Source organism: Kryptolebias marmoratus, linkage group LG17 (assembly GCF_001649575.2).
Source record: "Kryptolebias marmoratus isolate JLee-2015 linkage group LG17, ASM164957v2, whole genome shotgun sequence".
Taxonomy (NCBI): domain Eukaryota; kingdom Metazoa; phylum Chordata; class Actinopteri; order Cyprinodontiformes; family Rivulidae; genus Kryptolebias; species Kryptolebias marmoratus.
This window is the reverse complement of record NC_051446.1, coordinates 23,204,220-23,221,896: the sequence shown is the minus strand read 5'-3', so window position 1 is coordinate 23,221,896 and position 17,677 is coordinate 23,204,220. Positions and strand designations below refer to the sequence as shown.

The 17,677-nt window shown below is 41.8% G+C and overlaps 1 protein-coding gene across 13 annotated transcripts in view; it reads left to right on the top strand.

Annotated features, from left to right (window-relative positions):
• tanc2b (tetratricopeptide repeat, ankyrin repeat and coiled-coil containing 2b) overlaps positions 1–17,677 on the top strand; it is a 156,876-nt gene that overhangs the window by 64,130 nt on the left and 75,069 nt on the right. For 9 of the 13 annotated variants that reach the window (XM_037980643.1, XM_037980641.1, XM_037980640.1 and 6 more), the window contains exons 1-2: positions 9,355–9,679; positions 13,218–13,397. In XM_037980643.1, coding sequence (XP_037836571.1) covers positions 9,361–9,679; positions 13,218–13,397 — 499 coding nt within the window. In that variant the 5' untranslated portion in view covers positions 9,355–9,360. Of the gene's footprint in view, positions 1–9,354; positions 9,680–13,217; positions 13,398–17,677 lie in introns of those variants that run through there. The other 4 variants (XM_017436655.3, XM_037980644.1, XM_037980642.1 and 1 more) reach the window with 1 other exon arrangement.

Sequence of the window (17,677 nt, the reverse complement as noted above, 5' to 3'; positions counted from 1 at the left end):
GTGTCTGCAAAACGTGAGGAGAGCTGCAGACCAGGGACAATCCAGAAATGCTCATGAATGTCAGTTTAGAAGCTCTCAAAGTTCTCAAATAAAGCACCTTTTGAGAATGTCAATGTTTGTTGGGAATTATCTTACAAAACTAGGAAGGATTTATAGTTTATATATTAAAAGTTATGGTTTTTTATTGATTTTAGTAAAAAGAAATCAACTTTTAGGAAAATGCCCCGCGAAATCAGGCATTTTAGCCCGCAACAATCACAAAAAATGCCCGCGAAATCCTGGAGGGATTGTACAATCCCCTCAGATATAGAGGAAAAAACGAGGCTTGAAAGAAAACTACGCGTCGCTCCAACTCCACGGAGAAGCCTGGAGCATCTGATCCGAGCCACTGGGGTCCTTTATAACTGGAGGACAGCAAACAGCACGGTGGTGGCGGCGGGCCAGAGATGTGACGCATAAATGAACGGCTGAGTGCGTCAGGCTCTGGCTGACGGCGCCACGACTCAGCAGTGTCCTGGATGGACGGAGGTGTTATGATGGAGGAAGCAGGAAGATGCGTCTAACAAAGCAAGTGAAACAAACAAAAAAAAAAGAAAAAGTGATATGCCCCGAACTCCTACGCTACCATTCGATGCTGAGAAAAGCTGTGTCGCAGCACCGAGTAGGTGGGATTTGTTTAAACCGTGTAAAAATAAAGGTAGTGCATAAGAGTCTGGGAAAAAAAACAAAAAAAACCGAGAGAGGCCGCTTTAAGCATCTCCTACCTTCAGTCTGACACACCGCTGGGGTTACATCACAGAGCACGCAGCAGAAATAACCAAACGGAAATGGAAGCGTTACAGTGAACGGATTCAGCTTCGGCTGCGTCGACAGAGAAATGAAAAACTGGATACGACTGCTGGTCTGCCTCGAGGCGAATCGCTGGTTTCTGTCACACACACTAAATACTTTAAAACACGGAAGCTGCTTCCTAAATCTTTTCTGTTTGTGCTTTTAATCTGTCATGTAAGCCATAAATGAGCAGCTTGAGCTAAGTCACGTTTTAAAACTACCAATCAAAGAAAATCTAATTAAATTAAACTTCATTTTATCAGATGCTAATGTTAGCCTTTTGCTGTTAAAGGTGCAGTCGCTCCAACATCAACCAGTTTTAGCTCCTAAGGCTAGGCTGATGGCAGGTTTCCTGTTCTTAAACATTGACCAAAATCTGTAATTAAGTCAGCTAATTTAACTGAACTACCAGTAGGTTGTAAGTCAAGTCAAATTTATATGTATATAGCACTTTTCAGCAACAAGTGCTTTACAACATATGAACACAAAAATATCTAAAACATGAGCTGGGCTAATCTCAATTAAATCATGAAAACACAACAATATAAAGTTAAAACTAAATTAAACTACAGGTACCGGAAGGCTAACTAAGAGTTAAACACATTTTAATAACCAAAATCTGTAACTTTCTGTTAACTTACTAGCAGCCGATAAAACGTGTTTCTGTTTTCAAGGATTTTGTGGCAAATCTGCTCCTGTTTCCATCGTTAACCTGGGTCCTGCTCAGAAATAAAAGCAACAAAGACCACAGAGTGGACTTTAGAGTCTGCTGAACTAATCAATCACCTGATTAATAGTTATAGGACCGGATGAGCTGTAAATAAATCAGGTGCACCTGATTTCTGCGTTAGGAGCTTTAAGTTCCCTTTGACCTCGGGCTGTCTGCAGCGACTCCTGCTAAGGTTGCAGATGCCACTCTCTGCACCGACGAAGAGTGTTTAATGAGAAAATCTTGGAATCCTGACGGATTCACGCTGAGAGGCTGAGGAGCAAAGAGCTCCTGCTCCTGGGTGATTTGTAGTGCCTTTCACGTTAAATAAGGACGGTGAAGAATGTTACCACAAATGAGTTTAAACAGGAAGAGCTTAAAATTGGCTCCTGTTGCAAAGGAGCCTTCGATTCGTACGCTTCAAAATAAAAGCTTGTTTTTGGCAGTATCACTTTAAATGAGAGGCTTAGATGATCGGGCATACAGAGCGGAAGATAATCCGATTTTCAGCAGGTTTTCAGTGACTTCCTGAGACGATCTGCTTACAAACGGTAACTTACCGTAAAATAAGAAGTGAGCAAAAGTTTAAGGTGGTAAAGAAAATGGAAGGAAAGCAAAGGGAATAAAGCCGAGTCATTGCTGGAGACACAAATGTGTGCAGGAAGTTTTAAATTAAAACTCTAACAGTCTGTGAAGGAATGCATATCACCCGCCGCCTTTTCAGGCCAGAGTTTCAGGCTAATATCATTTTATGTTAAGAGATCATGGAGTTGTAGCTGGTTTGGTCAAGCTGTCACGCTCAGAGTATTTAAGGATCAGTTTCGGCCATTTCCACACCAAATTTCAAACCAATATTTGTAAATCTGACAGAGTTGAAGCCATTTTTCTGTGTTTTGAGGATCAGTTGGCTTCAGCAGCCATTTAGGATCAAATCTACCTCATGAAAACCCTTAATGAAGGAGGGATAAGTATTATAAAATGTTAAACAAAGCAGTTTATCTTAGTTAGACCTTTGCTGCTGATTGAGTTTCAAACCAGCGATTCGTTAACTGGGAACGCGCCCGAGCTAAAAACAGGAGCAGCAGCTAAATCAACAAACCTGCCATGTGTTGGAATTTGCTTTGTTGCACCTTCTGGGTAATAAACTGTTTTCGTTCCAAGAGGAAACGGAGAGAACTCTGCCAGGCTGTAGGCATCACTGGTTTATACGGAAATTTCTCCCCTTTTATTGCTTCCGCCGCTGGTTGGTAAATTGGAAGATGCCGCTGATTTACAGTTTCTCTTGGCGGGTAAACCAATTTGCAGAAACAACAAACAAGCCGCAGCTGCAGCAACAAAGATTTATCTACATTATTTGCTCCTCTCTTAGGTTACAAATCAAAATCTCTTGGTTTAGGCCCACTTTAAAGAAGCAACTTGCTAAATGTGAAGGTAATATATGTACTCTCTGTGTTTGTTTTTTAGATTTAAGTCATAAAAATCCAGATCAGTTTTGTTTTTTTTCTGAATTCTTCTCTCCAGCAGGAGGTAAAAAATGTCATGCTGACTGGCTGGTTTTCTTTCTTCTTCTAAAAGAGTTCCTGAAATCTAAGCTTTGTTCTGAACACATTTAACAGCTTCTGCTCGTCCTTCCCAGCAACCCTTGCATAAACCCATAACCTTATATTCTTTCTCCTGGGAGCCTTTAGGACGGCTGCAGTCTGTCCTCCCTCGATATCAGACTGCTTAAGGGTTGACAGGATTGTCTTTTAGCTTGTCACTGCAGGTAATTGAGCCCGTGACAAACACTGCCAGCCTCCTATATCTTCCTGCGTTGCTTTAAAATCACCACAAAGTTGACAGATTGGACGACGTACCTCTAATAGTGTCTGAGGCTTTTAGAAAAAAGTTCACCTGTGTTCAAAAACAGAGCGTGATCCGTGATCTTTCTTAGCTTTTATTAATTTTATTCTGATTAGAGAACGAGTTTTGCTTTGATTGCAGGCATGCAGACGTCTGGTTTGTTACAGTTCTGACTCTGGTCAAAATGGCTACTTTTAAATCTACGGAAACAGCCGAAGGGACTGAAAACAGGTCAGATGTTAAACCTACCGCTAGGCCTGTCACGATAACAAATTTTGCTGGACGATTAATTGTCTCAGAAATGATTGCGATAAACGATAATATCGTTTGGAGGCCGTTTTAAACTAATGTAATGATAATAACATAATAGTGCAAGCACATCCTCTCAAAGATTAACAACACAAAATAAACAACAACCGAAAACAAAAATAAAATTGACTCTCAGCCTCCGTTAACGAAAAATGCACTTGAATGATGACTAAAAAAGAAAAAAAAAAAAACAGAAATAAAACCTACATTCAACCAAAACAGTACGGATTATGAAGTCTGTAAACTAAACTGCCCTTCAAAAAGTAATAATCATTAGTTTTATATAAAGAAGACGGACAAAACTGCCAGTTTTAGAAACAAAAAGTGCAAACTAACAAAAAACACGGCGACAGACCGGCTCTCAGAGGTTCAGCGATAGGCCACGCCCCCCTGACGCTAAGAGAAAGGGAGGGGTCAGTGAAGAGCACCGGAGTCTTTTTGTCCTCCAGCGTCTTCCGTAGAAAGAGACGGAGACACGAAGGAACGATAACGCCGATAAATGAAAATTACCAACCTCATTTTATTTATCGTGCGATTAATTGATTCATCGTTTATCCCGACAGGCCTTCTTACCGCCCATATTTGTTTACATTGACTGCGTACCTGCATTTCAGAATTTTTATGTCAGTATATCAGAGAAAACTGCTGGAGGAAACTCAAACTGCACCGTAACTTTTCTTATGTTTGAGTGCGATGAGCGCCTGAAGAATTTTTTAAAGCCTCCTTTAATTCATTGCATAGTATGGAGTAAAGACAATAAAGCAGCAAATCTTCACATGGAAACACTTGAAGCAGAGGCATCTTTAATTCCTATAAATTTACTTTAAACACAACCCCGGAAAATCAGATGATTTCGGTTTCTGATTGATTTTTCCTGCTTTAACAATAATTTTCCCTAAGTTGAATACTTTTTTTTTCTTGTGTAGAAAGACTCGTTGCTGTCTGCTTCTGTATTGTTTCTGTGTCTTTTGTCCTGATTCTTCCGTCCTGCTGCGTTTCAATCACTACTTTTCTCTTTTGTTTGCCAAAACAAGCGTCTGAATAGCTGATTCCAGACCAGTGGTATGCCTATCAGACACGAAATATATCATTATACCACAAAATCTGATTTCAAATGTGACATTTTGCACATTGGTTTGTTTAATTGCTGCAGAGATTCATTAATTTCTTATCATACAACCACTTTAAGCAGGGAATATGGGGAAAAATCTAACATCCTTGTATGTGCTTTAGATGTTTCTGCATTCAGATGAAGCTGGCTCTGTATTGTCTTACTTTGGCGGGATGTCAGAAGTGTTCACTTCCTGTGATAAATCAGGGATGGCTCACTGCAGAAGAGGTGAAAAGCAGCCACTTAACGAGCTCTCTTTCCTCGGATCCAATGCAGACGTTTTTGTGTTCTGCTAACTTTAGAACCTAGCAGTGATTCATGAAGCTGCTCCACTTTATTCTGATTAAATGCAACTTATAGAAATGGAAGCTGAACCTCAGGGGTCGAGCATTTGTTTGAGCCCTTCAGACCTTTTCTGCTGGGTAGAAATAATTTGATTATTAATCAGAAGTATCCAACTTGTGACTAAACCAAGTCGTAAAAACTATTCTTACATCTGCAGTAATTTGTCCACCCTAATTCTTGAATAGTTGCATGGGATATTTTGCTAACAGACAAATATTTGACCCCAAGAGTTCCTATCAAAGTTGTACTTTTAATCTTGACGTGTTGGGGGTGACTCTCATCCACTACCACACCAAGTTTAGCTCAACATCTGTCAAATTGTCCAAGTTATTGTCCAGCCACTTGGCTGTGTCGGCCATTTTAGACTTTGTTGACTCCAGTTGTAGACGTGCATCCAGCGGTTACTTTCTGCAAGTCTCATTTAAATTTGTCCAGCGGTTCATGAGACATTTTGAAGAAAGATGAGACAGACGGGAGCCGAAGTCACAATGAGTGAAGTCTTCGATTTCTCTGGACTCTCGAGTTCCAGAGTGCTCCTCGGGTTCACACCTGGGTTTCAGATTTATTTTCTTCCCAATAATGGCTTTTGTTTTTTTTAAGGGAACAGGCCATTGATCGCTCTTGCCAATCCAGTGGTTCTTTCTGTGTGCAAACTGACTGAAACACACAAAAAAAGACCAAATCAATTTCAAACTGCACTGCGTTCCATCTTCTTCTCCTCCACAGAGTTTGTGGATTCTGACCAAAACCCTTCTTTTAGCACTCTCTTTCTCTCTTTTTAATAGTTTGTCAAAAGGCCACACTTTGATGTTCTCAGAAGGCAAAGAAGCCTCATTTTGGATCAGGGGGGTCACACTGATCTCAGAGCAGCGACGGGTTCAGAGAAGTCGGCCTGAACCGTAATGATAGCAGACTTCAGCGCCGTGTTTCCCGGGATCACAGAGCGATGTCACGCTGACTTCTTCTCAGTGACTCTTTGTTCAAGTTAGAAATTATCTTTGCTCCTTTGACATCCTAACAGCTCTGTGACTTTACAGCACTTAAAAAAAAATAAAAAAAACAGCCTGCAAAGTGTGTGCAGTTTTTTTATTTTCTTTGACTTAAACGGTTTCTTGTTACCTTCAGATGAAGTCAAAAAATTCTCAGAAATGCTTGGAGTTAATGTGATCTTTTCAGAGTTTTAAAAAAATTGGAAATAAATGCATTCCTTCAAGGAATGCTGATCCTTTAATTACTAAAGAAGTCAATTAAAATGGAAGTAATACACTTTAAGGCTTTTTCTTTTTAGTACAGAATGTTACACAAAGTAAGCAACAAATTTTATTATTTAAATTTACTTTTAGCAGCATATTTACATGTAGAAATGCTTAAAAATTCCATGAATTTGTCTTTGGTGAATGGTGAATGTTTTCTCAACAAGTGGTTGACTCATATTCTGCAGGATTAATGTCCATTTTTTTCTGTCTCTGCTGCAGGAATGAAAACATGACCAGAGCTCCTCCCGTATTGTATTCCCTGCTTAATAAGCCATCAATCTTTGCGGCATGACATTGTGCTGTGGTCGGCCGGTAATTAGAGAAGAGCAAAAGCTTTTCTGTGAGACAAAAGGAGCCTTTTAGCTGGTTGTTGTGCAGAGCGCTAAAGCTCGTTTTGTCTTCTCCAAAACCTCAGTGAACGAGAGAAACCGTGTTTTCTGTGAATGCTGAGAGCTGAATATCTGCTGAAGAAGTTGAAACAGAGTCGTTAAAGCTAAAAGAAGCAGAATGCTAGCTGAATGCTAAAAGAGGCACATGCCAGCTAAAAGCTGAAAGTAGCAAAAGGCTGGCTAGAAGCTAACATGAGCAAAATACAAGCTAAAGGTACTAAAAATATCAAAAGGTTAGCTAAAAGTAGCTAAAAATTAGATAAAAGTAGGAAAGAGCTAGCTAAAAGCTTAAGTAGGTAAAGGTTTTTTTAAGCTAAAGTAGCTAAACGGTAGCTTAAAGCAGAATGTATCAAAATATTAGCTGAAAGCTAAATAAATGTAGCATAAGAAGACAGAAATAGATCTTCCCCTTTCCGGGTTGTGGGAAAAATACATCAAGCAAAAGAACAATGTTGAAGAAATTGATGAGATCTCATATTTCTGAAGTAAAAATGTTTATAAATTGTATATGTTGCAAAAACCAAAAGTCATAGCATCCATGTGTGTAACAAGCTGAACGTTTTGATACATTAGTGGTTAAAATGGCACAAAGTATGCAGAAGTAGTTAGACTGCAAAAAGACAAAGAGTACTCCTCGTGTGTAATCCAATATGCATCACAATCAAGATTCCGTTTCAAACTCAAAACCACGCATACAAGCCAGACAAAGTTTGTTATTTATCAGTGGCTCAGATATGAAATTTCAAGCTCCTGAATGTGCCTCAGATTGGCGTCACGGGCGCTCATCGAACGCAGCAGGAACGAGTGAGCACGATTCGTTGGAACAGAGCTTTCCATTTGCTCCTTCACACGTCTAAATGTGCTCGTATCTTTTCACGCCTCGCTGCGCTCGCTCACGTCATCCTAATGCCTGCGCTGGTTTCCACAGCGCCGATTTAACGAGATGATATGGTTTACAAGGCGAGAGGCTGTTTGTGTTGTTAGACATGCGAGTGATGAAGGTGTAGCAGCGCGGGGTTGGGTTTGTACGGCGCCCTGAAAAGGGACTCGGACCCCTGAAACATTTCCACATTTTGTCACGTTGCAAACACAAACGTGATGCATAGTTTTCATAATGTCTTTACAAATTAAATCTAAAAAGTGAACCACCTTTCTTCAGTTCCAGCTGCACGTCTTTTAATTTAAGGTTTGTCTGAACCACATTTGCAGCTTTGCACATCTAGAGAATGAAATATTTTCCCGTTCTTCTTTGCAGAACAGCTCAGGCTCAGTCAGATTGGTTGGAGAGCGTCTGTGAACAGAGATTTTCAGGTCTTGTCACAGATTCTGGGTCAGATTTAGGTCAGGGCTGGACTTTGACCCATGATTAGGCTTCGATCTGACCTGGTTCTTTGTAGCTCTGGTTCACCTCAGTCTCAAGTCTTTTGCAGCCTCTAACAGGTTTTCTTCCAGGATTCCCCTGAATTTAGCTCCATCCTTGTAAAACATCTCAGCACTTACATCCCTGACCTGGCTGGTGTCTTCCTTGGTCTTCATGATGCTGTTTGTAGCAAACCTCTGAGTCCGTCAGAGAACAGCTGGATTTAAACTGAGATTAAATTACACAGAGGTGGACTCTAATTAGGTTAATTAGTTAATTAACTAATTAGATTTTAGTTGGTGGTGTCAGAGAAAAGGGGTTGAATTCAGATGCATTTTTATTTGTAAAAATCTTTAAAAACCATTTATTTTATTTCTTTCACTTCATATTTATGCACCACTTTGTGATGGTCTGCCTCCTATAAACCCAGTAAAATAATTTGAAGGTTGTGGTTTTAACAGGACAAAATGTGGAAAAGTTCGAGAGGCATAAATACCGTAGATATTAAAAATTAAAAATGAACTTTTGACCCGTCCCGAAGATGTGATTCAGGTCGTGAAGCAAACACTGAGCGTGACCATTCCACGGTTAGTGTCAGTGTCAGGCTGGCCCAGTTCTCACACCGCCATGCCCCACAGCTTTATTCTATCTGTCCATCGACGAGCTCGATCTTTCCACCAGCGAGCCAATCTCGCTCGCTGTGCGGCTGCCGGGGAGCGCTGAGTGGATCTGCGATGGAGGAGATAACGCTTAAGCATTTGTTTGGGTGCTCTGCGCTGATAATAGGATTTGTGATTAAAACGCCGTGTGGGGTTTTCTAAAAAGTTACCATCCTTTTAAGGACCGAACACTCTTTTATCTGCACACAAATAATCTTTTGTGTTGAGCCTTTATTCACTTCACAGTTAGATTCTCGCTGACCCTGCCCCCCTCTCTCACTGTTTTCAGCCCCATCCACTGAGTCCACTTTAGCCTGTTTGCTCCCTTTGGTTTAATTGATCCTCACATCATTACCTTCCTGCAGAGCTGTCCTGGTTATTTTTTTTCCCGGCAGCCCTCGCTAAGTGAACCACCGAGCCCATTGAGCTCTCAGACTGCGGCTTTATCACAACACTGCATGCAGCCATGGCTGAAATGTAAACTATTTCCTTATCTGCACGGGCAAGCCCAGCCTGCACCTTAAAGCTCGCAGCCTCTTCAGTCTAAACATGGGAAGGAGGAAAAAGTGGAGCATGGCACCGCGGACCCATTTCGCCACAGTAAGGAGCCGCCTGGGCCCGAGGAGGAAGGGCGTGGAGAGTTTGTGTGTGAGCAGCCTGCTGGGCGTGCTCCGGTCCCACACCTGGCTGATCGGAGACCAAGACGTGTCCTTCCTCCTGGCTCAGAGCTCCTCGCCTCGCTACCAGCACCACCGAGCTCACTCCTTGTCTTTCTCCCTCTGCTCCTCGTCTGCAGATGGTGGGAGCGACGACTTCGCAGACCTCCGTTCGCCCAGTCTAGACCCCCATCTGAGCCACATCGGTCAAGGTAAGCAGCTCAACATTTCATCGCTGTCGGGCTAAAACCATGTGCCTCTGTTTTTCATAATTTTCATGCTTTTTATGCATAAATCAGCTCTGGAGGTCACCCTTTACATATGGATGGCTCACCAACGAGAAGATGTTTTGTTTTTTCCGTTTCATGAAAAGTTGTGTTTTTGTGTTGGCTAATGTGGTGACCACCTCAAATTGGGGTAAATCCAAAAGCTAATCAGTTGTAGACTGTGCACTCGTTTGTTAAATATTTTGCCAATGGTACAGGCAAATGAACACACACAGACATGAGGGAAAACTTTATTGCCTTTGCTTTTGGAACTAAAACGATTTTCTAATAGACTCTGATCAAACGGTGAGTTTCATTTCTGGATACTTGCAGCCAATCGGTGAGTAAGATATGTTGAAATACTGTCTATAGGCTGCAAAAAGGTCTGTTTCAGGGCAAAGATTAGAAGGGTGGAGAGGGAACACCAGCCGCACTTCAGCTGCGAAATCCACAGAACAAAAGTGCTGAAGGGGAAATTATGGTGTTTTATTTTAGACCGTGAGAGGAGACGTGCACAAGGGCCACTCCACGCCTCGAAATAAGCACAAACACCTACTCATCAAGGTGCTCAGCTCAAAGCACGCACAAGGAGCACAAAAAAAAATGAAAAAGAAACATGAGATTATAATTGCTCACAAAATATACTGCAAACATTTCGCTCTGTTGTGCACAGCCTGCTTCCCTCGGAGAGTAATGAAGAGTTACAGACAAAATTACAAGAATATAAAATTCATACACTTCCCTCCCTGGAAATATAACTTCATTTCCAGTAGAGCTCTTTTGCCATAAAGCTGAATAAAATACAGCCCACTAACCAAAGATTGGATGGGTTCCTTCAGTGAAAACATTAAGAAAGTCTGGAAGAAGTTGGGAGCGTGGCGACAAGGTAAAAATTCTTATTTTTAGCAACTTTTCATTTACTCCCAGAATCATCTGCAGCTCGAATGTTTGTATGAAAAGTGACTTTTTTATCATCTGCTGTCGAAGGTGAAGCAGTTCTTTTGTTCTTTTGTCTGCAGCGTTTGTGAAAAACGAACCATTTGATTTTAACGAAACTCTCAGAACGTAAACATTGGATGTCAGTCCCATTCAAGATGGCCGCAGCTAAGCGACTTTATCAGAAAAACGGCTCCACCTCAGCCGATGTTAAAGATATTGAGCTAAAGTTTGGTGTGGTAGTAGCTGAGAGTCCTCGTCACATACTCTGAGCTCTAACTTTAAGTCACATCTGTTTGACAACTTTGACATTAACTCTTTGCATCACCCCAATTCAAGATGGACACCACAGCTAATCAACATTACCTAGTTTTCCAGATACTGAGGATGGTAGCTGCTGAGGGTCATCTCCAGCACAAACCTAAAGCTCTAACAGCTCATGTGATCATATAACTCTGTCTCTTCTCATCAGAAGATAGTCTGAAACTCGGAGGGTGATATGCATTCCTTTATTTGTTTATTACAAACGTTTTTATTTCTCTGGTGAATAATTGGTTGAAAGCAGAATAACTCTGGTTCCTTCGTTTCTGGATTAACTGGGTTGGATCTTGACAACCAGGACAGGTTCCCTCCGGTGGGACGGAACCACGGCTCCGGCTGTGACGTTCCTCAGGGAATGAATGGACCGAGTCCTGCACTGCCGCAGCCACAGACGTGTGTGTGTGTGTGTGTTTTTACGCTGCTGTGTGTCCCCCCGATCCCCTCCTTTGTCTAACTGCCATCCAGGCGTCCTCTGGGACGTGTCACAAACCGGAGACTGATAATGACTTCTTGTCTCGCTGTTGCAGCTGCGATCCGATGCGAGGAACGCGGTCTGACCGGCTGGGTTTGCAGCTCTGTCTGCCGGGAAGCAAAACCGGAACAGAATCACTAAACGCACGTCGTGTTGAGCGTTTTTATCAAGCAGCGACAAAGTTGCAAAAACCCCCCAAAGAACTACCTTTTAGAGTCCACGCCATATCGCTAATGTCTTCAGATTACAGAGCGCTACACGGCACGTGATATTTATGCTTAAAACTTTGGCTTTAACTGTTAAAATCAACCCTGTCTGTCTGTTAGCAAAATATCTCATGAATCAGTGGAGGGATTTCAATGAAACTCTCAGAAAGTGATCACTGAATGTGCGTCTGCAAATTCAAGATGGCTGCCACAGCTGATCAACACGAGACGACACAGACGTAGCTGGAGGTCAGTCAGTTGTGAGCAAAAATGGCTTCAACTCCATCATTTCTCCACGTAGTCTAAAACTCTGACATGAAAGTTGACATAAAAGTTCCTTTAAGAAATGCTGGAACTTTTATGTTTGATCTGTTTTTATTTTGAAGCCCTGATGGTTATGAATGTGTAGGATTTCCAGCTTTCCTAAGTTATAATTTCTGCTGTTTGGATCAAGTGAGGAAAATGAAGCAGATTAAAGATGGAGGCTGCTTTTTCCTCTGTCTGTAATTACTGCTCGTTGTGAGAAGCTTTTTTATCCCTCTGAATGCGTTTCAAGTGGTTAGAAAGTCGGATCGGAGGGCATTGTTTCAGTCTGAGATTAGACGTTGCGCGGGCTGATGTTTGTTTTTTTTGCCCCTGAATGTAAACGACACGTGTTGCCTTCAGGGCTGTTCAGGCTTTTAGGTCACGCTGGTCTTTACACTCGATATCAGGGACCATCCTGTGGCATCACACACTGCCTAAACATCACGGAAAACTCACCAGCAGGTAAAACATGACAAAAAACTCACTCTTTAGACTTTAAACACGTTAGCTGCTCAACAAAAACTGCAAGAACTGAAAGCCTAGGACTCCTTGAAGGGATGCCTGAGATCATCTTATGATGAGAAGAGACGGAGTTGTAATCTTTTTGGTCAAACTTTGTAAATTACGTTACTCTTTGTCACAAGCACACCAAATTTCAGCTTAATATCTGTAAAATCAACAGAGTTACAGACATTTCTCTGTCAGCTAGTAGTGGTGACCATCTGACTCCAAGCTGTTGATTTACCTCCAATTATTTTTGGTTATTTATTATTATTATTATTTGTTGACTGGACAGAAAATTGGCATTGATAATCAGTAAATTGTTTCTGTTTATCAAAATATAAATTATTTCCAGCTCAATAAATAAATAAACAGTTTTATTGGTTTGTGTTTTGCAAATGAATCACTTATTTTCATTTTTTTTTGCTACAACCGTTTTTAAAAATAGAAACCTTTAATTTGACATAAATAAAACACTTATTGTGTAAAACTGCATCATAATTATGTTTGATAAATTTGTTTTGTACTCATAGTCCTCTCTGTTTTTAGAATTAAAACTCATCAGAATATAATTTAAAACGTGTTTTTCTTGGTCGGTTAAATTTAATCCGTATTGATTCTTTCCGTATTTCATAACAGGAAGTCTCCTGTCTTTCTTTATAAAATATTAATGCTCTTTTCAAAGTCTGGGGGGGGGGGACCCAAAAATCTGACGCCGTCTTTGTTCTCTCCCGTCCTGAAGGTGGCAGCATAGACAGCGACTGTGCCTTCGAGGGAGACTACACCGTGCCCCCGCTCTCCATGACCGAGGGCATGCAGCACATTCGCATGATGGAGGGCGTGTCTCGCTCCCTGCCCTCCTCCCCGCTGCTCACCCACCAGAGCATCGGCGTCCGGCTGCAGCCCATGAAGAAGCTCACAGGTAAAGACCCTGCAGGGGGGCTGGGAGGACGAATACAGACAGCTGAAATGTGGACCGAATCTGCTTCCAGTTTGCCTTGAATGTGTTTTCCTGTAACTGTCCTCCCACAATGCAGCTTCCCATGATGCTTCACTGCATCTCAGAAGTGCTAAATCAGACTCCAGAGCAGATTAATGCTAGCTGATAATCATTTACCAAGAAGTAGGGGTGCAGAGGGTGATTCAGCATGCCCAGTTGGACGATGGAGGACGTGCATGTCCAAATACACAGAAAAAACATCAAATTATTAAGATAAAACTGCAGAAATGGCATTTTATGCAGAAATGCAGTGCTGAAGAAGCTGAAACTGACTTGTTAAAGCTAAAAGAACACCAGCTAAAAGCTACAATAAGGATAAATGCTAGATAAAAGTAGCAAAAGGCCAGCTAAAAGACAAAAAAACAGCTGAAAGCTTCTTAGTTTTTAGCTAACAAGTAGCAAGAGGCTAAATAAAAGCTGAAGTTGTCTAATATTAGTCTGCTTTTTGTTATGTTTTAGCTAGCCTTTTCCTACTATTAGCTTTTAACTAACATTTTCTTCCATTTAGCTTTAGCTAGTGTTCGGCTTCTTTTAGCCTTAATAACTCAGTTTCAGTTTTCACCAGAATCCTTCAGTATTCACTCTGCATTTTGTTTAGTTTTTCTTCTCATGGTTGGCTGACTGCCGTCATTTACCGGATCCCTTACCCCCCAAATCTGAGCAGGAACACGAAGCAAAACCAGGTTCTGGCGTCCGCTACAGTCCAGCCTAACTGGCTGCATACAGAACAGCCGATGTGGTCAGCTCTGTCCATCTTCATCGCTTTTACCACTAATCGTTTCCTTCCACACTCATCCCTGACATCCAGAGAATGTCTCCCCATTAGCTGCTTTACGAGTCTGTGTCGTGTTCCTTCTGCTACCATCATCAGGAAGTTGTGGGTTTGCAATAAAAGGCACATCTGAAGCTGGATTGGATTTCAAAGTATGAAATGAAATATTGACGTTGGAGCCTCCACATGGAGTTTTAAGTGTGGGCGTGAAGAGCTTGATTTGGGAAGTGGCCACTAGGGGGCAGCAGACTTCAGACCATTAGCTGTTTCCAGTTTGCCACAGGGACTGTGGGGTTTTTTTTTACGTCATGAAGGATGATTAATAGTCTCTCAAGGGTCATTCAAACTGCGGGTTTCAAAGAGAAAACATTGCATCGTTTTCCTCTCGTTTTAACTGCTGCAAAGAATTCAAAGGAGGCTGTTTCTGAAGGGTGCAACTCAAAGGTTTAAATTCAGAAGAAGCATATGTTGTCATGTCAAATCAGTGTTTATCTCTCGAGTTGTCTTAGCTGTTCAAGGAGCCATCTTTCTCCTTCCTGTAATGTTTTGTGGCAGTCTCATTTGGTGGCTCTGCTTCCATCTGTGGGAACCAAAGTGAATTTTTTCAATTTTTTTTCTGTAAACACCTGTGTGTACCTCCGCTGTTGACAGCCAAGAATAGCTTGATTAATGTTGTGCTCTGCTGTCTCATTTGTACTATTTTTATTCCATGGCTGACACAAAAACAGGTCTCTTTGTCGCACGCCATTATCTGGCTTGATGTATTATACCACAGCTTGTTTTTTATTTTTAGATCGGAAATTAGGACTTGAGGATTTTCTTCTTTTTTCTCTCTCTGTTTAATATTACATGGTAAAGGTCTTCAAATCCATATCTGAAGGTTGGTCCCAAAGAGACATTTTCATGTTGTGGTTTGTTTGACACACTTAAAACAGAAAATAATCAGCGTAGGTTCAACTTTGAGTCCGCAGGCTGACGAGGTCAATCGCTGCTAAATTACAACGTTTGGAGATTAAAGGAAAGCTACGCTGTCCCAGTGAGCATTATATTTATGATCATGTTTTTGCACGTGTCTGTGTGTGTGTCGGAGTGATCAGTGGACGTACGCCTGCAGCTGATTAACTGTCGTGGTCAGTTTAATTCAAGATGGCCGCTACAGCGGATTAACCTTAGCCAACACAAAAATGGGTAAAGTTTTAAAGATGCTGAGCTAAAATACTCGTGTAAGAGAGTATATGTACCAAGGAATGTTGTGCCGTAGTCATCATCGCCCCCAGAGCAGTTCTTCAGATCACGTATTGGTGTGACCTTTAACCTCATCTGACCGACTGACAGCGTGAACGAAGGCTTCGAGGCGCCCGCCCTCCTCCAGGCCCTCAAAGACCCGTCTCGCTCTCGAGCGGCGGCGATCAGCAGATTGCGCTCGGGCTCAGCCACCCCGGCTTTCTCACCCTTTAATTAATTCGACTCGGCGCCGCATCCGGCACAGCTCGTCAGGATCAGCGTGAGCGAGGAGCTGGCGTCACGAGCTGAAGCCCCTTCCTTGGCAGAGATGGCGGAGGAATGCAGTGGGCCCGAGGAGGCTGCGGCACTTCCACCCTCCTCTCCATCAATGGCAGCCTCCTGTGCAGCTCCTGATTGGTTTTGTGGCGGCAGAGTGGCGATGCTGGTGGGGACTTATTATTCAACCTCAGGGCTCTGATTGAATGAAAATGCAATGAAAGCACTGACCTTTAGGAGAATCATTGAGTTTCTGATTTAATCCCCTCCTCTGGCATGAAGGCTCTCAAGGGGGCCTTCAGATCCTGAAAGGGTCAGCTCTTACTGCAGGAATAACACTTCCTGTACTCTGCATTCATTCCAAAGGTGTGATTTTGTTTTTGGTAATGGTCTTTCTTTGGTTTTAAAATTAAATATAAAGCCCAGGTTGTCTCTCTGGTTGGATAATGTGAGGATTCGAATTTGTTAGTGTTTTTACCTGGTCTGAAACGTGTTGGTCTGTCAAGCAAAGGTCTGGCAACGACACATTAAAGTTTGTGTTTTCATGCAACATAGCATAAATAGCTAAATGTAACAAGAGAAACTGCATTTTGTGTGACCGCTGAGAGCTGCAAAAGCAGGAATTTCATCTAATAGATGAAAGTGTCTTAAAGCTAAACAAAAGCATCAAGTTGACGAGTGAAACTAGCAAAACACTAGCATTAAAAAGAAGGAAAATGGTAGCTAAAAGTAGCTGGTTAAAAGCTTAAAATAGCCAAGCTAAAAGCTAACCGTAGCATGGCAGCCGAAGCAGAGCAGGTTTGCTGATTGTTGTTGTTGGAGTTGAAGAAATCTCAATGTTTCTATGGGAAAATATTATATATTGTGCTTAAAAATAAAGTTAAATACTTTAAAAAGCATAAAGAGCACCTTTCCTCTGAATGAGCTGAACGTTTTGATATCTAAAGTAGCACAAAGTACAAAGAAATAGACCCCAGCGCTAACATCAGGGTCTCCTTTTAAATATACATGTTTCAGCTCCTCCAACCACTTTGTTTTCTATTTTTAGTCCACTATTGTCTAAAAAAACGAGCGTCTCGTTCCTGCGGCGCCTGATTGTTCTGAGCCGTAATCACTGACGACTTATTTGTTCCCAGCCAAAGTGTCAGGCTCACCAGAGATATCGCCCCGGCTGATTGATTGGCCTCGCTCCGCTCAGAAACATTTAAAGGAATCATTTCAACATCTACCCGCAGATTACGCCGCTTTCTGCTAATTAATGGCTGCAATCAATACGATTACGAGCTCCCCGTGGATTTCTATATAAAGGTGGAAAATTGCATTTGACCTTAAAAGCAGAGAAAAGTTTTGATTGAATTATATCACCTAATTTTTCTCCCACTCATGCTGGTGGTGAGTGTGAGTAAATGCAACATTTACCGTCTCTCTTGGTGCTAACAGTAATGTAGTAATACGTGACTAGTTGGCAGATAAACGCTCACCCATGTGGGCATTGGAGTATTCTGCAGAACGGTCAGGATTAACAGTGCACGCTGTTCAGAACTGCTGAGTCAGATTTACAGATCACCGTGTAGGTGGTCCTGAAGTAGCCACATTAAAACTGTGGAGCTTCTGATAAATGCTGCGCCTGTGGGCTTTTGTTGCTTTAATTGGTGCCGTTTCTGATTTTTTTTTCAAAAGAGAGAGGACGGGATCTCTGCAGGTAGAGTTTACACCCGAAGTCCTCACAGATTCTCACGTTTACGATGTAGAAGTTATTTGAAATATGTTCTTAAATGTCACAATGACGTGGATCCATGTACGGTTTGATTCAGAAGATTTAATCCGTCGTTATTTCCTTCCAGACTCTCTTGTAGTCTTTTAAAAGTGATCTTGATCAGTGGTTCTCCAGACTATCTGAAGGTCTTTTGGCTGTTTTGTCACCGGTGTT